Source organism: Mytilus californianus, unplaced genomic scaffold (assembly GCF_021869535.1).
Source record: "Mytilus californianus isolate M0D057914Y unplaced genomic scaffold, xbMytCali1.0.p SCAF_1, whole genome shotgun sequence".
Lineage (NCBI taxonomy): Eukaryota > Metazoa > Mollusca > Bivalvia > Mytilida > Mytilidae > Mytilus > Mytilus californianus.
Genome location: NW_026262581.1, coordinates 31,503,420 through 31,529,171, shown reverse-complemented (window position 1 = coordinate 31,529,171; position 25,752 = coordinate 31,503,420). Strand labels below are relative to the sequence as shown.

Genomic DNA, 25,752 nt, shown 5'->3' with positions numbered 1-25,752 from the left:
AATTCATGGTACTTCTCGGAAGCATCATGAACATTCCATAGTCAGGTGTTACTTTAGGATGTTCAATACACTGTTTCAAAATAATAAGCTTTTTAAAATACTGTTATAAATTGATAGTATATGAATAAAGGAACTAAAAAGTAGAAAACATGAAGGGTTTGTATGCTTGTTTCGAGATATAAGCCATTGAAAATTTGTCGGGAAATGATTCTCTCTAGATTTTATATACAGTTAACATTGGCACCTTTTTTCTTTAAAAAATAATGAAAAAATTACAAGGATTTTATAAGATTTTCAAATATGGCTTTTTAAACTATATATAATGATATTATGAAATGAAAAGTAGGGATTAGCGGGCGAAACTTTGTATGGTACTACATGGATAAAACCAGAGGATATCGAATATCTGGCAAAAATTCAAAAACACGAGAAGCGAACATCCTGAACTAAGGAAATTTACATATATATGCGCAGGGCAAATTTCACCTGATTTGATTTTTTTAAATTCAAATGGGAAAAACGAGGACGTTTAACAAGGGGCAAGCTTTTACTGTCAATCCCCTGCTCTGAACTCTTATTGCATACATGTAAAGCAATAAATCGAGGAGTAGAAGTGCACAGTTAATTCCCACAGGAATATCATTTCAGAAAGATTAACAGTTCCTTTTTATTGCTCTTAATTAAAATAGTTCTTTAAATTTTTTTTCTAAGTTTGAGCTGAATGATATCTAAGAAAATCAAGAAATGTCACTTTTTTAAAATACATTTATTCCATGGGAAAATCTCTTTCAATGTCTTTTTTAATATACAAAATCCAACTCCGTTTCATACCAATTGTCTAAATGGATGTGAAAAGCTAAAGGCGAATGCACAAATGTACTGTTAACTCAAAGGCAAACGATGTTCATTGTAAAACTTTGTAAAAACTATCCGGTTTGATTTTTAGCGTCTTTTTTAATCCTCAATTTGTATTCAATTATTATCCCTCAAAATACATGTCTGTTTTATTTCGTATTCTGAAACACCCATACAATAAAATATTTCTGGTTAAGTTGTATGATTCTAGTAAGATTTGTTTTATTAATATTTGTTTATGTGTTTCATCCAGGCATTTAGGTTTAAGTCTTTAACGTAGATAAATTTTAAATAGTAACAGAATATTTCTTATATCAATTTATTATAGGTGCATTTCAAACTTTCAAATTTAAATGCATTTTACTGTTACAGTAGGTTCTCCAGATACGAAAAAAACAGATTTTTTATCACGTTTGCCTAGGACAAAAAAGCTCCAGCAAGAAGTCTGTAATGAACAGTTTACCATTTACACGCTGAGAGGATTATATAATTTATTATTTCTATAATGGGCTTCCAAAGGAAATTATCATTTAGTTTTATATTGTACATAATCGCCATTGCATTAGAAGGTACGTTGAGTCAAACCAGCACAGAAACTAAGATTTCTACATTACGGCAAATGATCATTTCAAATGAAACAATATATGTAGGAGGTGTTGGAGGTATTGTGTCTCTTCATAGAGAAAACATGACGGAAAAGGCATCTGACATTAATTATTCAAACGTTTGGTTACTGTTATATGATAAGGAAAAGGAAGAAATTATACAGTGTAACGAAAATTATGATAATGTGAGCCACTGTTCGAAACTTGATGTATTTTTACAAAACACTGGAATCGAAAGGACCGATATATCGGTCGATTTAAGATATCTACCGACTTACAATATGATCTATGTAAACGAAGTAAACACAAGCATTGTTGTAATAGGTGCAAACTCTGCAGAAGTACTGAACACATCGTATGGAATTTTGTCTTTTAACTTGACAAATTTTACCTTGTCTAATACTGAACAAAATCGAAGAGGACCAATGAATATTGAACGTGCTGATGAAGAAAACTTAACCCTTGCATTCAAGTCATCTTTTTATCGTGCACCACATTTTTACTTCTTTTTTCAAGTGCACGCAAATAATCAGTTCGAATTGTCAAGAATCGGCAAACTTTGTTTGCAATACAAAACTTATAACGAAAGAGATGGATACAATCATTCCTATGAAGATATGAATATAATGTGTACATATAATGGAACTACTTTGACAAAGATTGATTATGTATTAGATGGTGGAGAATTCGCTATATTTCATTTCCTTCATAACAATTATAGTGTTATTTGTGCTCATTCATGGACCGATATAGAAAAGGATTATAAAAAATCCAGGAAGTTGCAGTTACTGTGTAGGAACATTTCGAACTCTGAAAAAGATGGGGAATATTTCGAACCAGACACTTACCTTGGGCAACGTGGTCAGGAACATTGCTTCAATAATGAAACCTATTGCGATAAGGGAGATGTAGTAAGTGACATAAAGTATACAATTTATATGATCAAAAAACCATAAAAAAATACATTTCAAAGCCTACTGGTTTTAAGTCCTTGTAGTGTAACATCTAAATCACTTATGGGAATAAACATGTGTATTACTCCCGCCCCTTAACCAAACAAAGTTGACGTCAGGTAATGGTGACCATTATATTTTGGTAGTGGGAAAGTCCAGCAGTTTAATCCTAACACAAGTTGTTTGTGCTTGAATGAAGAAAGTGAAACATGCCATTGATTGTCATTAACTTTTCTTTTTGATGTCATTTGAAAGAACATTTATATTGTAATATTTTTTTTCGTTTTTTTTTCATTTTCTTTTTTAATATTTTAAAGCGTCGCATAATTGGCAAATTTTTTATGCTTTAGAAAACTTATGCAAACGCTTATATTGAATTTTATGTTTCAGTTTATTATAATATATTGCTAAGCTAGTCACTACTTCATGAGGGTCTCCTATGTGCCTGTTCTCTTTTAGCCAAAAGTTACTTGTATCTAATAAACATCTCTTGAAAAAAAGTTCCTATGCAATAGATCAAGACTCTGGTTTTGTTTGTCCCTTTTTAAAAGTAATCTTATTTTTCTTATTAGAAAGTTAAAAACGTTAACACCAAATGGGATCAATGAAAATGTGTAGATCGATCGTGCAGTGATAACCACGACAGCTGGATGTGTTGCTTCCATACGTAGCCCCGTCTATTGTAAATACTTACTTTGCATGAGCTTCCAGACTGTCGAACTTCTACAAGCGTTGTTCGGTTTTTAATTTGTATTACGGTCAAGATTTCTGAAAATAGGCATGGATTAAGACGCCATTTTACATCGGGTTGTTCATACTGATGAAGGATATCTGTTATCCGAAATATTTATGACGCAAAGAAAACGGAGGGTCTTCATGGGGGAGGTCACAATTTCCTGACTGTGTTTTCTTTATTTGTTCAGGCCAGTTTTCTCTTTTCTCTATATATTTCAGCACAGATTATCTTTTATACTTCATTTTTGAGCATCATTTCACTAACATTTTGGTATTTTGGCTATATTTAAAAACAAGGTTTATTTATTGTTTTATCAAATTTTCTATATTTAAGAAAGTATTGTTGGTGCTATATTTCAATGGCATGTAATCTTTAATGAAAGAACCTTATTGAGCGCGCTCACATACCCCACGTCCCCATATTGTCATTGGAGAAATAAAATAAGTGTAAGAAAACAAAATTGTATCAGAAAAAAAAGTTGAATCATAATTTCCTGTCAATATGCACATCTACATAGTATGTCCTTATTATTTACACAGTTTCATGAAACTCTGCTGTGTGGTTTGAGAGTAGTTGCGATGACAAAAGATTGCAGTAGTATATCGGGCAAATAAGTTCAAAGGGGCGTAACTCCTGGAAAAAAACTGAATCGTAATTTCCTGTCGATATGCACATCTACGTAGTATGTCCTTATTATCTGAAAAGGTTTCATGAAATTCTGTTGTGAGGTTTGAGATGAGTTGCGATGACAAAAGGTTGCAGTAGTATATTGGCAAATAAGTTCAAAGGGGCGTAACTCCTGGAAAAAAATATGCACATCTGCGTAGTATGTCCTTATTATCTGAAAAGGTTTCATGAAATTATGTTGTGTGGTTTGAGAGGAGTTGCGATGACAAAAGGTTGCAGTAGTATATTGGGTAAATAAGTTCAAAGGGGCGTAACTCCTTGAAAAAAAATGAATCGTAATTTCCTGTCGATGTGCACAACTACATAGTATGTCCTTATTATCTAAAAAGGTTTCGTTAAATTCTGTTGTGTGGTTTGAGAGGAGTTGCGATGACAAGAAACAGGACTTACGGACTGACGTTGCGTGGGGTATAATTACAATTCATACAAGGCGATTTGGCATTCTTTTTATGCTTTTGTTTCAAAAGACTGTTTGGGTATATATTTTTGTGTTTTGTGTGTATGGGTTATATTTTTCTTCTATTTATTTGTTTACTTCCTAATTTTTTTCCGATTAAATATACGGACAAGAATTTTTTTAGGCGATTTTGTTTTTATTTTTGTTATCTTACAAATATCACTTCCCGTATGAAACAATATATAAACGTATTTTTCATCAAACTATTTATTTTTAAAAAGCATACACAAAAGATTTGATTGTCGGTGCCTTACAGGATTCGAATTTCAAATTTGACACCCTGAGGATGATTGGGGTTAAGTTAGAAAGCGGATGTGAATAAGTTTGAGTTGCTTTATTAACACACGACGGACATTAAATACTATCAATTATAGCTCATAATAGCCAGCTTGACTTATAATTGAAAAAAAAACAATTATTTATGAAGGCTTATACCATGTATACTACCGAAATTTACCCAAAGGAACTTACTTTAAATAAATCTAACATAAACAACAGTAATTGTCCTTTTCTAGATTTAGACATTTCAATTTCTATAGGGAAACTCCATACTAAAATTTACGACAAAATAGACGATTTTTTTATTCCCTATTGTTAATTTTCCTTTTTTAGACGGCAATGTTCCTTTGGCTCAATCACACGGTGTTTATGTATTCCAACTCCTTCGTTATGCCCGTGTGTGTAGTGATGTCATAAATTTTAACGAACGTAATCAATGCATCACTGGTAAATTATTAAGTCAGGGATTTTGTTACCATAAATTACTTAAAACATTTACTAAATTCTTTCATAGATAGAAAGATTTGATGAGTAAATTTGGCTGTACCTGTAGAAAACATATTAAAAACGGCATTTCACATTCTAAATTTTACGGTAATATTGTACTAAAAGCGCGGAAATCACTATGTGATCCGTGTTAACTCATCGAAACAAACTTATAAGTAAAGGTTATCTTATTAATGTTGTAATAAGATCTTTGAATATTGTTTACATTGGCATTAACATCGATTTTGTCATCAACAAATTAAAACCTAACTTAACTTGTATTCTTTTCGAAGGTTTTTTTTAGATGTATAAATAAACATCCACGTTTAATTTCTATTTAGAGATTGCTTTACTAGTATCTATATATAACATGGTACATATTTATTAAAAGGTTAAATCCTAACTATCCTACTGCCTGTTCGATAATAGAGCTATGCTGAATACAACAACATGGTTTCGTCAATTGAGTGTTAGAATGATGCATCGTGGAATAGCGTCATTTCTTGACACATGGCGGGAAATATTTATATTGCCACGAATTTTTTGAAATTTATTTTTAATTTCATATGAAATGCAAATTAAGCAAGTATAATCCAAATGTTATTGATAAACATCGTGAATCAACAGTTTATGAACGATCCGGTCGATATATTCCTCGTTTATAGGACGCGCACATGCGCAGTAATTCAGTCCTGGTCAGCGCTGATAGTTGGCCACGTGGATTGTATTACACCTGACCCTATCGACGAAGAATTAGATTGGGTCAGGATGCCAGGCTATACTGCATGTCGATACTTTTATTTTGGCATTGCACAAGTCATGTCTTTTTTGACTGTTCATGGCGTTAAAGCGCTAAATCCCTCGGATATGTTTTTAATTGATTTTAGTCTCTGATGCATGATTTTTTATTATCAATTATTTTGGCTTTAATTAGCTTTCAGTAACTGCGAGTCCTCTCAAATCGTACTTTCGTGTTAAGTTGACCTGTCGACACAATTTGTAATGCATTTTTGTTATTCAATAAAATTGAGAATGGAAATGGGGAATGTGTCAAAGAGACAACAACCCGACCACAGAACAGACAACAGCAGAAGGCCACCAACAGGTCTTCAATGCAGCGAGAAATTCCCGCACCCGGAGGCGTCCTTCAGCTGGCCCCTAAACAAATATATATACTAGTTCAGTGATAATGAACGCCATACTAAACTCCAAATTGTACACAAGAAACTAAAATTAAAAATAATACAAGACTAACAAAGGCTAGAGGCTCCTGACTTGGGACAGGCGCCTACTTATTTAGTGTTATATCTCGTCCTTTATAGCTTGCTGTTCGGTGTGAGCCAAGGCTCCGTGTTGAAGGCCGTACTTTGACCTATTATTGTTTACTTTTTACACATTGTGACTTGGATGGAGAGTTGTCTCATTGGCACTCATAATAATGTCTACTTATTTAGTGTTATATCTCGTTTCACTATTTTTAATATGTACCAATAAGTATTTTATTTAGTATGACGATAAATTTACACTTCTGTACTCGTACTGTGAACAACTAATTTATTTATTTTGAACAAATATGTCCGTACTCCTAACAACAAAATTATTATATTTTAAATTTACCTGTGTATATTATTTTATTTAACGCCATTTTGTCCCAGGTTAGAGTTGTCTTTTTGACATTGTTCTACAACTTTTTTTATCAATATTATATTTATATTGTGTAATAGATCAAACTTATTCGTTCAGTGTATGCTTACCTGTTATTGTCTTTTTGATCAAGTTAAGCCATTTCAATTGATATTTTATACAATGTTTTTCTATGTTGTAATGCTACACTACTGTTTCAGGTTAGGGTGAAGGTTGCCGCCTGTTAAAACGTTTAAACCCGCTGCATTTGTATGCACCTGTCCTAAGGCAGAAGCCTTTTGTTCAGTGGTTGTCGTTTGTTGATAAGTGTTTCTCGTTTCTCGTTTTTATATAGATTAAACCGTTGGTGGTTTTCCTGTTTTAGTTGTTTTACACTAGTCATTTCGGGGTCCTTTATAGCTTGCTGTTCGGTGTGAGCCAAGGCTCCGTGTTGAAGGCCGTACTTTGACCTATTATTGTTTACTTTTTACACATTGTGACTTGGATGGAGAGTTGTCTCATTGGCACTCATACCACATCTTCTTATTCATATCAAATACATTAAATAATCAAATAGGAATAATTAGATTTCATTTGCATATGCCAATAGTTTAAATCGAGTATATTAAGTAACATTACTTACAGTAGTCCAGTAGTTTTCATAACAATTTCATCTTCGATTCCCTATATAAAAGAGAAGATAAAAAATACTTTTAATATTTGCCATGTACATTCTGAATTTTGTACACCATGTATAATTACAGGCTTGTGGAAATCTTGAAGGTGATATTTGTAATATAACATATCATCATACTCTAGTCGGTGGAAAAGGAATTGAAAACATGGATGCTATTTTCGACATCAACAAAACAATTACAGCCTTGGCCATTCTTCAAACCAACAAGTACTCAGTACTATATTTTGGAACAATAGATGGTCAACTTGGCATGGTTTGTACTGAAGTGTTTTTACTTTTAAAAAAAGGGAATTCAGTAGATTTAATCATCCTTTGTCGTTTTCACTTATTAAGTTTTAAAATGTGTTGTTTCTGAAGTTAAGAGAAGAAAGTATGATAAAGTCAATTCTTATTCGGAAATCACATTATTTAAAGTACGTGTATCAAACAACTTTCATGAGATGTTCAAAAGATATAATCTTTCTGAGTTTGATTTTAATATGCTTTCGGCCTTCGAAGGATAAAATACACGTTTTCAACAACGTATTGGGCTCTAAAATTACACTCTTCTAAAATCTCGTTTACGGACTTTTTCACCAGTTGGTTGACTGTTATAGAATAAACGTTTCACTGATAACGACTGATATTTAATGATTGTCGCAGCTACAATCCCGTCCTCATTAATCGAATGTGACCTACCAAATTTGACTTATCACCGGGTTTGTACTTGCACGAGCAACATGAGGGTGCCACATGTTAAGCAGGATTTACTTAACCTTCCGGAGCATCTGGGGTCACCCACGATTTTTTGTGAGGTTTTCTATGTTGGGTTTTGTTTACTGTTGTGTGTCATGGAATATTGAATATTCGTTTGTTATCTTTCGTCTCCTCTTTATATCTTTATAAAGTAAACATTCAACTAAGTTTGCAGCTAAAAGGTTTATTACCCGAACCGTTTCCATTACCACTGTAAAATTTGCCTAATTTTTCATATAAAATTTACTGAAAAAAATATGTTGCCAATTGTTGTCAATAACTAGTATATATATTGCTTTTATGATATTGCAAATTACATTTCTGCGGCAACACGCAAAAACATGGTATCTAATGTTTGTAATACGCCAACTGTTCTTCAGTCTGTGTGTCCTACCGTTTATTCCGTAGTTAAAAGGTAAAGTTTTAGTTTTACTACGAAGTTGTGGTAGAAAGAAATGTGTATACAAATTTATAAATCTAAATTTGATTTTTTCTGCGTTTGACTATGGTCAATTTGGACCAATAATACCTATTAAATTAAAGCTAGATGCACATTAATTCAAATTAATGGCATAAATATATTATTAATCGTAGGTTTAAATAGCCACTTCAAGTAGCATAAGGATATGGACCCTTAATATGTTCCCCAAATATTGGTCTTCCAGTTTAAACTATAACACAATCAATTAGCGTAAAAACCTAAGATAAACATGAAATGAATGACCAAACGAATACCAGTATCCAACTTTTTCTGCATCTGATGATATTCCGGAACCTTTATTGACCTGTTGATATCTTTGGTTTATACTTTGCAGAGGAAACTATTGTTGTGCAGCTATGAAACGTTATATTAAAAATCATGGATAGAGTGTTTAAACCCTTACTACATTGTGAAAGATCTGTAACAGCAGTACTGAAGTTTTGACAGTTACCTGGTACTATTTACCTTTTACCCTGTTGTAATGGTATAGTAGTGTAAACCAGTTATTTGCATAGTAAATGTGTTTTAAAGAGTATAACCTATTCAACATATTTGCAGGTTTATTTAAATCTTGGTCGAAAGCATGAAAGCTACAGAAAACCACTTTTGTCAATAGCCAACTCGACGATTATTAATATTAAAGTTGAAAAGGACGGTGTATATTTTATAACTGAAAGAAAGGTACGATGTTTTTCTTCTAATATTTATGTAAAACTGCATATAATTTTTAATTCTTAAAACAATGGTAAGTTTCTGCATTGAAATTGAAGTACTGTCTATGGTCATGCTGTATTAAATCATCTGTGTCAGATGTTCAGCCACCAATAGTTATACAGAGTACAGAAAGACATAATTTCATATAAGCAGATTATTCTTGTACTGTTTATTATGTTCCTTCTTGTACATTGTGTTAGACGTGATTAAAAGAGGTATGATAGAGATCTCTACATATTACTAGTTTGATGCACAACATGTTATTATGCATGTTCCAAAATCAGGAACCTACTCACTGGTTGTCTGTTGTCGTAGTCAGGAACCTACTCACTATTTGTCAGTTGTCTTAGTCAGGAACCTACTCACTGGTTGTCTGTTGTCATAGTCAGGAACTTACTCCTTCGTTAAATATATTTTTCATAGTCAGGAATCTACTCACTGGTTGTCTGTTGTTATAGTCAGGAACATTCTCAATGGTTGCCTGTTGTTATAGTTAGTAGGAACCTTCTCACTTGTTGTCTGTTGTGATTGTCAGGGACCTACTCAATGTTTGTCTGTTTTCATAGTCAGGAACTTACTCACTCGTTGTCTGTTTTCATAGTAAGGAACTTAATCACTCGTTGTCTGTTATTACAGTCTAGAACCTTCTCACTGGTTGTCTGTTGTCGCAGTCAGGAATCTACTCACTGGTTGTCTGTTGTCATAGTTAGGAACCTACTCACTGGTTTTCTGTTGTAGTCAGGAACCTATTCATTAGTTTTCTGTTGTCGTAGTTAGGAACCTAATCGCTGGTTTTCCGTTGTCATAGTCAGGAAACTACCCACTTGCTGTCTGTTGTCGTAGTCAGGAAACTACTCACTGGTTGTCTGTTGTTATAGTCAGGAACCTACTCACTGGTTTTCGGTTGTTATGGTCAGGAACCTACTCACTGGTTTTCTGTTGTAGTCAGGAACCTATTCATTAGTTTTCTGTTGTCGTAGTTAGGAACCTAATCGCTGGTTTTCCGTTGTCATAGTCAGGAAACTACCCACTTGCTGTCTGTTGTCGTAGTCAGGAAACTACTCACTGGTTGTCTGTTGTTATAGTCAGGAACCTACTCACTGGTTTTCGGTTGTTATGGTCAGGAACCTACTCACTGGTTTTCTGTTGTCTGTTGTTTTAGTCAGGAACCTGACTATTACAACAGACAACTATAATAAAAGATCGCTGTTATAATATGATACATACTAGTAACACAAAAAAAAACATTTTAAAATTAGTTTAGGTAAAATGAAGGTGTACATATATTTGAAGAGCTTATGATTCATGTACCTATTCCAAAATATTAAAACAATTCTTTTAAAAACATTGTATAAAACTAATTTGAGGTCCGATTTTAATGAAACTTTTAATGGTAAACTCACAAATGTGTACAGTTTTATATAGATGTTATGAATTATTTTTATGACATGCCATTCGTGAGAAATCATTTAATTTTCATTTTTTCCTATAAAGCCATATCAATTTTTTCGTACAGAAATTCATATTTTTCTTTTAACAGTGATTACCTAAATATTTAAATCATGAATATATTTCATAATTATTGCAAGAAAATGCAGACATTTCTGTATTTAATGAAATACAATCATTCAATCTGGACAAGAAATATCTGCAGTAGAATTTTTATTCAAAATGTTTTTTATATGAAATAATAGGGCTTTTCCGTTAAGTGAACACTTTTGACCTAAGATTGTAATTATATTCGATCAAACTTAGTGTAATAAGTTTCAAGTACAAGTAATTATAGAATAGAGAATGGAAACGGGGAAAGTGCCAAAGAGACAACAACCCGAACAAAGAGTAGAAAACAGCCATAGGCAAACCAATGGGTCTGTCATTACAAGTCAGTGATATGTTAATATAGATAAGTCAAATTCAGACTTTTCCAAAATAATTGAAATATATGCAGGTTATAACAAAAACGGATATCTTCTAACCCTTCCTGTTTATAAGTGATACATTTGTATTTAAACGAATGGAATAATTTTGATAACTATAATATTTCAGATAAATAAAACGGATTTTGAAGATTGTTCAATACACAAGAACTGTGAATCTTGTGTGGATTCCTTTAATTCATATTGTGGATGGGATTATGCTGAAAACAGGTTTATAAATGTTGTTTGGTTTTTATGATATCATATCGATACAAATGTATGGACAGAAATACAGGGATTATGTTACATCCATGAAAAAGACCTTTTACAGTAAAGTTACTTGAAAAACATAAAACAATACATTAGCTGCACATCTCGGGTAATAATCTTCACTTTCAAAGTACAAAAAAACACATAAAAACAGAACATTTTTTCCGCTACAAAGCGTGACTCTTAGATGACTTGAAAATGATCAACGTAACTAATTTAAATCAATGACATCTTCAATTCGGAATAACAATTTATTATCTGTGAGAAATTTAAAAGTAAGCCTCCAATCTCTGTGGAAAAATACTTAGAATATGACCTAAAAATAAAACACTTGAAACGTCAGACAAGGAAAAATATTAAACAAAAGTAGTTTTTTTTTGTCGACCTATTTTTTTCCCATAGATTCAAATGGATGTTACATTGTAGTTCACGTACATCTTACTATCATCCTCTCCATACCAATGAAAATATTCATCTGTTCTCCTTCAATATTAACGTGGTTTGTATTAATTGTCTATGGATTAAAAAATATATGATTGCTTTGTGAACAACACGTGTTTCTAAATTAATTAACCATCCTCGGATCCTAAAGCGACTAAACCGTCAAATGTCATCTTTGACTGAGGGAGTTACTGTCACAATTCCTTGTGTTGAAGTTTGAACTTGGAGTTCCTGCATACTGTTTTAGTTAGATTATGTCTTTGGCGAACATCTGGCTACTATAACGAAGGACAGTACATTGAAGAACTGATCGTAAAATAGCAGAAGTACATGTACCTACCCAGAGATAGTAAACAGTTGCATGGTTTCCAAGCACGCAACATGATTTTCTCAAATTACCTCCCTTATGTCTGCTTAAGGGCAAATTAATAATGGATATTAATTGACAGTGATAAATTATACTTGATTATCATATGAGCAAATGTGATGTATGTCATAAGCAGTTGAAAGATTGACATTGACTTTTTGTTTCTAGTAGGCTGGCATTACAATTCAATTTGGAAAAGAATTTTGATAAAATATCAATTCGTATGGTTTACGCATTATCTGTAATATGATATTAGTGTTTTGAAATCTTGATATTGTCGATAAAAATGGCACAAGTTCGTTTTCTTTGAAATTGGTCAAAACGTGAGTGTTCCCTTTTATTATTTGATAGTATATAGTTTTGGTGCATGATTTTGAACAAACGAAGATAAAAAAAAAGCCCACTTGGTAAGTTTATATGCAGATTTCATCCGTTTTTTCCCTAAAGCAGGATAATTTCCTGAAGAAACAATATAAGAAACCTGCACATGTTTTTATAGTAAAAGATTTGACCAATTTGTTTTCGCCTATAGTTTCATTTTGATTTTCAAGCAATTGTTTATATGTAAAAAACATATCCTCATAATGCTCATTCGGAATAAGTGAGGTCAAAGACTACTGATATTATTCTCAGGATAGCTCCTCTTTAACTTTGAAAATCATATGCAACGGGCCAAATGAGAGAAAGCGCTTTGTAATTTTCATATGGTAAAACATTGTTAGTGGTAAAACACTTTTAGCTTTATTGTGCTATTTGAAGAAGGCTGTAAAGTGATAATGCATAATGTAATCATAGTTTCATGTATGTAAAGATAAAAAAAATCGACAAAAGTTTAAAATTGACAATACAGGTGCAATATCCATAATCCAAATTCAACAGTGTGGATTCTATCAGCAGAAGGGTTTTGCATACAGTTCAGCAACATATCTCATCGTATAAAGATCAATACTGAGGTATGTAAACGTAGTCTCAAAGTCGAATTCAGGCACACGAAGAAGAGAGGCGAAAGATACCAAAGGGGTATTCAAACTCTTAAGTCGAAAACAAACTGACAATGCCATGACAAAAAAAGGACAAAACACATAAAAAAGGGTACACAAACCATAACTGTGCAATATGAAACCCATCAAAAACAGAGGATGGTCTCAGGTGCTTCGGATGGTACGTAGATCCTGCTCCACCTGTCCACCTGTGGCACTCGTCGTGCTACTCCTATAAAATATGTTGATACGTTATATAAAGTGACTAGGAATCACGCAATAGCGGATTGGTAAAACTAAATGACAAAAATAGCTAACTGCAAGGAAAATTCAAAACGGAAAGTCCCTAACCAAATGACAAAACCAAAAGCTCAAACAGATCAAACGAATGGAAAACAACTGTCATATTCCTGACTTGGTACAGGCATTTCCCTATGTAAAAAATATTGAAATAAACATGGTTTTATAGCTAGCTTAACCTCTCACTTGTAGGCAGTCGCATAAAGTTCCATTATATTGACAAAACAAACAGATATAATTGGTAAAATTGGGGTACAGTAGTCAACATTGTGTTATAATCTCAATCACTATAAAATCAAACAACAATGTCAACAAAGAAAAACAAAATGGCATATTGACAAAGAACACAAGCAAACATGAAAGACAAGACTCTTATCTTACCCCAAGACATCTGCAAATTTATAAACCATGTAAATTTTCAAACTTTGACACGTAACCGAATTTTTACATTCGGAAATTGAAACAAGTGTTTCATGACATAGGATAGGCAAGACTGCTACCAGTATAAACATCGCATACGTTTAAAAAAATAAAAAGCACCAAGAGCAATTACAAAAAAGAGAAGTCATGTAAATATCTGTTTTCTTTTAATTGAATAAGCATTATTTGTTCAGTGTATGTTCCCTGGTATTAATATGTCCTTTGATTGAGTTAAGCTATTTCAGTTGATATTTTATAGTGTGTCTTTCTATGTTGTGATGTTACACTATTGTTTCAGAAGAAGGGTGAAGGTTTGGTACCATTAAAACGTTTAAACCCGCTGCATTTGTTTGCACCTGTCCTAAGTCAGGAATCTGATGTTCAGTAGTTGTTGTTTGTTGATGTGGTTCATAAGTGTTTCTCGTTTCTCGTTTTTTATATAGATTAGACCGTTGGTTTTCCCGTTTGAATGGTTTTACACTAGTGATATTTGGGGTCCTTTATAGCTTGCTGTTCGGTGTGAGCCAAGGCTCCGTGATGAAGACCGTACTTTGACCTAAAATGGTTTACTTTTTAAATTTTGACTTGGATGGAGAGTTGTCTCATTAGCACTCATACCACATCTTCTTATATCTATAATATAAGTTGAATGTGACTTTCGTTTATATTATGCATAGCTATCGTATGGGCAATACAATCTTGCATTCAATTCTATTAATATCTATTTCAGGATAATACCAATATTACTTTTGACATCCTGATCCCTTCTGGTACTATTGTGAACAATAGAGAGGGGAACTTCAGATGTAGAATAAACGAAACAGATGCCATTGGAACAGTTAATAACAGAATGAGGAACTTATGTAACATAAACATCACAAGATTGCACTCAGGTATATTTTATAGTGTGTGATATTCGAGTTCAACGCACATTATAACAATGTCAATGCATTGATCAAAATGAGATTTTTTGGCAGTCTTTTGAGAATCTAAATGAATTTTCTATGTGTCCGTGTATTATTTGTTTAAAAAAACACTTTATAAGGGCGAATTAGCTGTACAATGTTAGTATTTTTGTTGACTTTTGAAGCCCAAACTTTCTGTAATTGCTTGAAGGGTTGGAAAACTATGCCAATACAGACATAAAAGTTTTCGTTACTCTAGCAATAGGTTTGGTCAATTATTGAAATTATAAAAAAAAAAAAATTACGTTATTATCTTTCTACTAAATGTTACCCTTACAGTTATTTTGATATTTGATATAGAGTTGTCAATTTTATTGAATATTACGCAATTCAATTGGATTAAGTAAGGTTTGCGTCACCTTCACCTGTTTCCTGTTGCATTTCTTTTTATGCACACGTGTACAGTTATTTAAATGACATTAAAACTGAAACAATGGATTGATTGATTGTTTAATTGGTGTTTTACGCCACCTTCAGCACTATTTACTATTGCGTGGTAGTCAGTTTATATTGGTAGAGGAAGCCGGAAAGAACGAGCGACCTTCGATTTGAAAACTGACAATCCTAGTCAATTAAGATTGGAGTCGAATGCACCTGCCATGCGCGGGATTCAAACTCACAACCTCGATGATGACAGGCTAGTGATACAGCAGTTGGACTACTTAGACCACTCGACCATCAGGGCACCTCCTGGAACAATGGACGAGTTCATGTTATTTTCATCAAAGAAACAAAACATACAAAAGGTTTCAAGTTAAAGCATTCTTCAGAAATTCTAGAAGCTTTTCAGATTCGTTTTCCTTCTTTTGAACAAGTTGTCATTTTTAAAGAGAAACATTGAAAAATATTTAACGCATGTCTACGCAATGAAAAACGCTTAGTTATCTTGAACAGAAAACAGCATATAAAGTATCCGTCTTATTATGCTGTTATCAAACCGATTTAACCAAAAAGGAAGCCGTGAGTAAAGTAAAAATATGACCGTTTCTTAAACGGCCAATATTTAAAGGTCGATTTTGTCTATCGCACAAAATTCTGTCAGGCATTTTAGGCGTAAGTGTTAGAAGGAAGGAAAAAAACGGATGTAGAAATGTCAAATAGAATAGAGAACAGAAACGGGGAATGTGTCGAAAACAGCCCATGGCTAACAATGGGTCTTCAAAGCAGCGAGAAAATCACACACCCGGAGGCGAGCTTCACAGTATATGTGTTCCTCCTAACAGAAGTTCCTATGGGAACTTATAAACTTTATAAACAATGCTAGTATATATGTTCCTGTTAGAACAAACATTCTATTCTAATTATTACGACAGGAACAGTTACTGTAGTGTAGTTTAAACACATTTCATTTTCAAAAGTAGCGAAAGGGGTTGGACACAAGTTATAACAACATATGTGACGTCCTCTCCCTATACAAATATAAACAAAAAATTCATTAAATAATGACGAAAAACATAAAAGGAATGCATGTAATTTAAACTATAAACAAAACGAAAAAGCAATATAATATGAGTGTGAGAAAAAAGGAATTCAGAATTTGAATGGTATGTTCTGAATTTTTGTGTAATTCTGAAATAAAATTGTACAGACACAAAAAAAATCTTTATTTTGCTGAAATGTTAGGTCACCGTCACCAGTCAATAGAAGCTCAATTGATGTAGCATATCTTTCTTATACAGTATTTTTCTTTCTTCATTGTGAAATGGGCACTCGAAAAAATAGGGAATACAATCCTCAACATGATGACCACAGTTGCATGCGGGATAGGCTTTGATATTAACACGTTGCAGATATGCATTTAAAGAACTGCACATATTTCTCAGACGTGTATGAATAATTTTAATTTTTCTATCACCACAACTAAAGTAGGAGGATAGCTGTATTATTTATTTTTCTCCTTTCGTTTGAATATATTCATATTTCTGAAAGTCCGTATGTCGGGATTTAGGCTATTACATTCAATAGAAGTAGATGGTTATATCTAGTCTATAACTGGGTACTACATAATTGTTACTATTTCGCAAATCATAATTAGATATTTGAAAAAACAAGTGAGATAATCAGTGGCAGTGCCATTATGAAAAGAAGAAAAAATATTGAGCTTTCTTGACCTCATTCTGTCCACTAGCAATTCCCGGCCTGTTTCGATATATAAAGCTTCCAGAAAACCATACACGGGCAACCTAGTTACAACTAATGTAATATTTCTTCCAGTTGAAATAGTATTCAATAATATTTCTTCCATTTAGATCTAAAATTATAAAGGAACTTGTACTCCATGAACGTAAAAATAAGCTAATAATGTATGTCAACACAGTTTATTCGAGAGAAAGTGTATAAGCAGAGGTGTGTTCCGTGTTCTCAGGCACACATCAGCTTTACTTATTTGGTAGGGAGATACGCTATGGTTCTAACCCTTCTCATAATTCCCAGGTTGCTGGTGAACTCCATGAGTATCAGTTTAACTGAGGTCATATAAGATAAGGAGATGTTGAACGTTACGATTGCCAATAAGACAACTATCCAAACTTCTACGTCATTTGGTCTCTGGTATTGTGACCGTATTAATCAATGTATTTGGATTACATGAAAATATGATATGCAACTATTTATAAAATGAACAAATTACGATTTTAATCTATAAGGTCGACATGAACGAATTTACAAATTATATGCCAGGCTGAAGCTCCTGGTTATTACTACTGGTGGTTAATATAACGACGTTTTCTGAAAAGCAGACCAGATGCATACGACTTATTGCTCTTGATATTTTATAATCAACATAACAAGTGAAGTTTTCAAATGCAATAAGCATGCTTCTAAGAGGGGTTTATTAAATAATTTCAATTAAAATCGATTTCCATGATTTCTTTATTCCATATGTGAACATTTCATGAGAGCATTATTCTTATGAAACGTCTTGATTTATAAAGTAAACATCACATTTTAACTGTTTTGCTACCAAGAAACTCTTTGCACACTTTTTGAACAACATTTCTTACACATTACATTTGAGAGCATTGTAAACCATTATAGTTAAAAAAAAAAGATAACAGTTTATAATTTTTCATTTTAGATAACTATACATTTGAAATAACATACGAGGAAGTGATGATTGCAAGCTCCACTATTGAATTTTACAAGTGTCAACATTTTAAAAAGTAGGTTGTTTTTTACTTAGTTTAATACTATATATAATTATATAGTTTGATACTTTATTTTACTGTGCTGAAATTAATACTCCTTAGAATAGGAAATAATTCCATAAATAATTAATTAATGCAGCTACATGTATGTTTTAAGTGTTGTACACTTTACTTCATAACTGTTACAGTGGTTGCATATCAGCTAGGCTATGACAACCTTTATATGAATAAGGTGCGCACGATCATGCCTTTGATGCAAAACAAAAACGTCATTTAACTATATACTCATCATAGATACTAGGATTTAAATTTTGTACGACAGACGCGCGTTTCGTATATAAAAGACTCATCATTGACACTCGAATAGAAAAAGTAAAATAAAAGCCTAATTAATTACGAAGTTGAAGAGCATTGAGGACCCAAAATTACGAAAGGTTTTGCCAAATACAGCTAAAGTAATCTATTCCTGGATTAGACAAATCTATAAAGTAAGTATTTCTAAAAATTTAAGGCTATGGCAGTGTTATTAGCAATTTGTTCAAGCATTACTGCCTTTCAAACTTTGTTTCAATGGGATATTTGATTGGATAATAGTGTCAGTTTGTCACGTCTTCGTAAAAAAAGTGTCCTGTCAGCGCCTGTTAACGTTACAGTGCAAATAATTTGACGCATTAATTTTCAGAACAACGAAATGAACACCTTAAGAAATATTTGTTTTTTTTTTGTGCCCGTAAATGGCCCATTTAAAGTTGGGAAATGCGTTTTACGTTAAAACGACAAAACACATATTTACGAAATCAGAAACTGAATTCAAATGTTACGGTTTATAGATACATTGTGTCATTTGTTTCATAAGAATATGCTTCTCTTGTTTAGTCATAGATGTCGTTAAGTTTTTGTCTCTGCTTTTACTAATAATACAATGTAATTGCGATGTGGTTCATTCAATTTCATGAGTGATATGGTTTATACAGCAATGACAGCATCCGAACAACACAATAACAATAGAATAAACTAGAAAATACATTTTGTTCATGAATTCAAAAAAACTAAATATAAGTTATTAAACTAAGGCTAGCATTAGAAGGTTAATGTGTTTCCAGGATTATTTGCTACATCAAAGCAGTAGAACAATACCGGTCTAAACTTTCTGCTTTATCGAAAATTTTGACAGCCAGTACAATGTTGTGTGCAACGGACGAAAGAAACATTATATATATTTTTTTTTTTTTTTTTTTTTTTTTCACTTTTTAGCTTCTATAAAGTTTAACTAAAAAATTTCATGTTTCGTCTTTTCAAACACGAATCTTGTTCTCATTTTCAAATTTCGCGTTAATATGGAAGCCGGATGAGGCCAATTTCGCGTTTTCGCGTTTATATTCCCCACCTAGGGGCATTATGTTGTTCGGTCTGTGTGTCCGTTCGTTCGTCCGTTCGTTCCTTCGTTCGTCCGTCCGTTCGTCCGTCTGTCCCGCTTCAGGTTAATGTTTTGGGTTAAAGTTTTTGGTCAAGGTAGTTTTTGATGAAGTTGAAGTCCAATAAACTTGAAACTTAGTACACATGTTTCCTATTTTAATGCCAAATTAGAGTTTTGACCACAATTTCACGGTCCACTGAACATAGAAAATGATAGTGCGAGTGGGCATCCGTGTATTATGGACACATTCTGGTTCGAAAATGAAATAAGTTTTAGTAAATGTTTATCGTATACTAGTATCTCATTTTGTGCTGGAATTTCCTGTAGTCCATCAAAAATAAAACCTGCAAATGCTACCCGCTATCATTACCAAATAGTAACATACGTAAGTACTCGTTGTAACAATTAATAGTACTTTGAAATAACACTATCCAGCCAGGTTATCCTCACATTGTTAATCATTATCCAATTAGATCAAAGAGAAGTCGCGTGATTGCTAATGAGACAAAAGTCCATCAAAAGACCAACGGACAAGAATATAAGCAACTTAAGGTCAATAATCAGTAAGGTAAATTTTGTTTACGACGCTACCGATGCGGACATATTACAACACCCATCTTCAAAATCCCAATGGTTTGGGATCATATTTCAATTACAAATACAAACTGTATAAATGTTAAAATTTAAATGCCAGAAGAATAACTGTTATATGTTTGGACGTTTTCATCAGGAATTTCATCTGTTGCATCCCAATTGTTCCAAAATAAATCACAGCGGGCCAAAGCGGTTAAAGCGGCTAACTTTTTTTCTCGCTTGTAAACATCAATTTGCAAAATCTAACTAGACACGTGTGGTGTGCGCATATTTAAAATACAGGTTTTGCTATTTTATATTAATTTCAAGGGATTACATTAAAGCTTGTTTGTTATTTATTGTATTGTGTATTATTTTTGTTGTGCGACATATAATATATAAAAAAAACATTAAACATTTAAGACTTACAACAAATGATCGTTATTTTGGTACCATAATATGCAAGGTTCTGGTAAATGTATTCATAACAGAAGGTTAACATACAATTAAAAAGGGTAAAATTCTAGATGAAAAGGGGATATCGCAACCTAATAATTTAGGAAGACGTTCTCATGAATTTTAATATGATCCGTGTTAACTGATCAATCCTTTAAATAAACTTAATCTAAAAATTTTACCAATTAAGCACTGAAATAAGACCTTGGAATATTTTCATTATCAGTACAAATTAACATTGATTTTGTTATCAATAAATAAAAATATAGTTAAATATTATTAACATTTACAGTGCTACATTCAGTAGATACATATATTTTTGCATTGAACATGATACCATATTTTCCTCTGACTGTTTATAACGTCTTTACACTGGATCAATTCGAAGTGTACTGATTTATATTTTAGTCTTGGATACATGATTATTTTAGTAGTTGTTATAAGCTTTGAACTAGCTATCTGTAACTCCAAGTACTCTTAGATCGGTAATTTGTGTTTTTAAGTCTTTTATAGTAGTTGCTGTATTATTGTGTTGTTTATTTTGATCTGATGAGTCAAGCCCTTTTCAACTGATTTTTATAGTATGTTCATATTTTCTTTTACACCATTGTCTCGGGTAAGGGGAGGGTTAAGATATGTGTCTGTCCAAAGTCAAGAGCATGTAATTCAGTGGTTGCCGTTTGTTGCCGTATATCATATTTGCTTTTCTTTTTTGATTTGTACATTTAGCAGGCTTTTAGTTTTCTTTTTTTTTTTTAATTGTTTTACAATTGTCATGTCCAGGGCTTTCTTCAATCAGCTTCATTTAGACTATGTTGCATTGTTGGCATTCATACCACATTTCCTTATTTTATATGGTACGTCATCGCCTTAGTTGTTTCATAGAAGCCTTATTGGTTGAATGCGAAAAGAAGTATGTTCGACCTCTGACTTGGTCGAACTAAAATGCAAAGACTTAATTTGTTAAATCGCAGCTTCTCTCCACAAGAATTAAGGGATGAGAACAAGCATTAGTCGGTTCGTTGTCAGAATAATGTATCCGGGTGAAATATCTTCCAGAGGAATGTTATATTTTGAGTTATAGCATTGAAATCACTATCAAGCTTATTGTGTCGGATTAGTACAAAACATGGTTCATTGCTGTAACCCTACTTATTTGGACTCAATTGAGTAGTTGTCTCGTTGTCAATCATATCACATCTCCTCATCTTATATTCATATTTGTCTACAAATAATATGTTATCGAATTAAATACTGATGCAATGTTTTAGTTAAAATTCAAACATCTATCATCCTATAGTATTTATGCTCATTGTTAATCATCTAGATTTACAATAATAGTTATGTCTAATTTCGACAGATGTAAGGAATGTACAAAAAGACCAGCGTGTTATTGGGATCCGATATTTTTTTCTTGTGGTAATCCTGAAAGTAATTTAACAATCGCTGTTGATGTATGTATTATTATTAGTTTACTTTATTGATATGCATTATTTGTTTTACTTGTATACTGTTTAAATCGTGTATCATAGTGTTAGTGTGACAGTATTCAAATTAATTGATAAATTGGTGTTTGCTTTAAGCCCCATCCGCGCATAATGACTATATCGCGGCGATTCCAGTATTCAAATGGCTTCAAATTACTCATCAAGAATAACAGTAAGTTCCTTAAATAATGGGCAGTACTAACAGATCGAACCAATCACCTACGCCCGACTCTTCTATAAAGAAAAATAGACAGGCAAACAATGACAAACAACAGCGAAAAACGCATGGTCAAGTTGCATGTAGCATGTACTGACTTCAGGCACAAAAGGTGGCAGAGTTAAACCAGTTTTACACGCGCAAAAATCTATCCTATTGATTGTGTGTCGTGTAGACTAACGACTTTAAAAAACTTGTTAACATACTTTACAATTATTCGCTTTTCAATTTGAATATATTCAATACTGAGCGTTAAATAATGAATAATGAACTATTTCATTATTCGTTATTAAATTTTGAAAAATTAAAAAATTTCAGCGTGGTCCAAAACGCGTACATAATTTATGTGTTGAATAATGATAGATTTATATTTTAATCCAGTACCATCTATGTTTTGTTTTGGTTTCAACAACTTTTGATGTCCTACAAGATGAAGTTAAGTCAAAAATCACGCATTGAAACAGTGATATTTATCATACATTTATAGTATAATGTATAATAAAAACAAAAATGCTTTGTTCAAAATGATAAAAAATAATCTCTGCTTAATATGCTTGAAACATGCGAGCGAATGTCATTGAGAAAGCACCAAAAGCAAACCGAAAATTGCGAATTTTTGTTTCAAGTTGTGTACTTTGTTAAACTTTGTGAAAATTGTTAAATATCTAAATACTTCGAGAAGTCAGAGAAATTTAGCTTCACACTAGTGTTTGTCAAGTCCAGATAACTAATCAACATGTCACTGTTACATATTTGTCCATTCATTTTCATTACAGGAAGAAGAAAAATGTCCCCGTCTAGATAACGATGTTGAGTTACACTTGTATGCCAACCGACCTGAAAATTTAACAATTCGCGTGAGAGAATTTGAAATTAATGTAAGATCACAGTAAACTGATATGTAATCTATTATATGAAATATCATATTACATTCATGTTCATCATGTTTAGTACTTACAAGTGTTATATTTTGTCAAAAACCATATTTGAAAAACAATAATTTTTCATGTCAAATATATCAAGTGGGCTTCACAGAGATAAAACAAAAACAAGATGTTTCTGCAATATAAAGACTAATCTAGATAACCTGCTTTTTTTGTATATCCTGCTTTAGTTTCATTTTCATGTTCATGCTTCTTTCTAGACCTTTGGGTCACTTTCATAAATAATAGATTTAAGTGAGGCCCAGTAAAACATCGATATCCAATTCTCACAAGTTGTTAAACCTATTTCTCTTATTGTCAACACGTTCATTGTGTTGAATTAAAAATCCCGCGAATCGTTGATCTAGTCTTTTGCACATACCAGTATGACGTCATATGTCCTGTTCCGATGTCAAACTTTAACATCAGACATTTCAAACTTTTTGTACGCTTCAGAATGTAATAAAATTTGACAAAATGAAGATTTTCAGGTGAAAAGTGTGAGTGTTTCGTATATTATTGAAGAAATCACATACATGTCCGTTTCCACGAACGAAATATACATCGTCTTAACCTTTAAAAGTTATCAATGACCTAACGAATAGCCAATGGAAATGTCGTAATATCGTCTCATGATGCTGAATAAGCCAATCAAATAAACGCATATTTTCATATCACTTTTTCTAATCACACTCCGTGCAGTGATACGAGAAATATCTCTTCATGCAAGAAAAAGATAACAGGCCACAACCATTAGAGAAAATAATATACAGAATGATTAAAAATTGACATTAAAACTTGAAATGTCTCATCATTCTGTACTTTTGTTTTGAAACGTAGATGATTGTGATTCTTTAATTTAGTTTTCACGGCAGAGGTGGCGAGTGAACCCATCTGTCAATTTACTATTTGAAATAGAAACTATAGTTATAAAAGTAATGTAGAACATGTAAAATATTTCACTTTTTATAAAGTCGATCGATTGTAGTAATGTATACATGCAGTAGATATCAATAGAGTTAAATTCAGACATTTTAGAGTCTAACCATTTAGTCTAGATTTAGTTTAAATGATTTATAAATAAGTTTGCTCTGTATGCATTTTACACGGACTTGTAAAACATATCAACAAAAACAAATGACAACTCTATGAAATTGTTTTTTTTTTTTAAATATGAATATATGTAATTCAACTGGAAATCACGTTTCTGACTGTTACATGTGCACCGGTACCATATTTACGAATGCTTTAAAAAAAAAAAACACAAGAAAACAGTCATCTGATGAAAATCTGTAAAATTAAAACCATCCGCATCCAAAAATTATTGGTCGAAGAAGATCTACAACAGTATGGAAAAAAAAGATGAAAAGACAACAGTCTACAAACACCACACGGAAAATTAGCTGAGCATGATCTTGAAATATTATATAATGCTACCTATTTTTTAGTTATTCATAATATTTCTTGATACAGTAAACAACAGTCGAATGCTTCTAAACTCTAGTAAACTTTAAACTAGTTCGGGGTTATGAACAAAATTGTCATGATTATTTTAAAGTTTGGAAAAATGAAGTTAATATTACATTTTAGTTAAATATGATGAAAAGTCCATGTGGAGAAATGTAATTTCACATGAAATGTATAATTATATTTTCCTAATCATTTTCACTCTTTTCAGAATCACATTCTGTTTTTAATCATTAGACTGTTGTTTTATTCACAAAAAACATACCATGCCGCTTAAAACTTGTTTTACTGTATTCATACATGATACTCGTGTTCGGAGGACTACTTGTAACCCTCGAGTTGCGGGAATTCCTCAATGAAGTAAAACTAAAGCATAACAGTTAATTTAATGTAGTATATTAATGTTGTAGTTGATTGAAAAAATGACTTCATCAAACTTCACATGTGAAATAAGTCAAAATGGTATTATTGTAACTGCTTCAGGAGTACTGTGGGGTATGAACTATACACATTTTTCGTGTATGGGAGTACAGGTAAAGCTCTAAAATTATTATTATTTGTATCAAAAAGCATGCATTTAAAAGTGTAGCCTAGCTATGAAACCAATTTAACCCAGCATTTTCTTGATTTTCTTGACTATTCTAAGTCAGGAATATGACAGTTATTCGTTCCGTTGGTTGATAACGTTTGATTTTGTCAGTGTTTATGGACTTCCCCATTTAAATTACTTTAGAGTTCGCTATTTTTGTGATACTTTTGTTCTATTTACTTCTATGATCACTAACGGTAGGAATAGGGGGTGGGTCTTTTTTATTACTAAGTCCACGAGTGAACCATTGTGATGTAACTGAACATTGTGACGTAACTGACTTTTTTTCATCAATTTATTAATACTTCCGGAACACCTGATCAGTTTATTATTTATGCATTGAGGCGAAAATCCTTCCTTAAGATACGTCTCGTTTATAAATAGGTGTGACGTGGAAGTTCTAATAACAAGGGTTGAAAAAAATATCTGAGGTCTTATATTTAGTTTGGTTAATTTCAAAGGAATACTCAGAAAAATCATATCCTTTTACAGAGAATATATATATGGAAG

General features: G+C 32.4%; 1 protein-coding gene across 3 annotated transcripts in view; it reads left to right on the top strand.

Annotated features, from left to right (window-relative positions):
* Positions 1 to 25,752, top strand: part of LOC127718538 (plexin-B1-like) — an 89,136-nt gene that overhangs the window by 18,858 nt on the left and 44,526 nt on the right. For all 3 annotated transcript variants that reach the window (XM_052224625.1, XM_052224610.1, XM_052224618.1), the window contains exons 2-11: positions 1,228 to 2,371; positions 7,446 to 7,631; positions 9,153 to 9,275; positions 11,355 to 11,455; positions 13,153 to 13,255; positions 14,733 to 14,895; positions 18,044 to 18,128; positions 21,920 to 22,013; positions 23,040 to 23,141; positions 25,064 to 25,186. In XM_052224625.1, coding sequence (XP_052080585.1) covers positions 1,361 to 2,371; positions 7,446 to 7,631; positions 9,153 to 9,275; positions 11,355 to 11,455; positions 13,153 to 13,255; positions 14,733 to 14,895; positions 18,044 to 18,128; positions 21,920 to 22,013; positions 23,040 to 23,141; positions 25,064 to 25,186 — 2,091 coding nt within the window. In that variant the 5' untranslated portion in view covers positions 1,228 to 1,360. The remainder of the gene's footprint in view (positions 1 to 1,227; positions 2,372 to 7,445; positions 7,632 to 9,152; positions 9,276 to 11,354; positions 11,456 to 13,152; positions 13,256 to 14,732; positions 14,896 to 18,043; positions 18,129 to 21,919; positions 22,014 to 23,039; positions 23,142 to 25,063; positions 25,187 to 25,752) is intronic.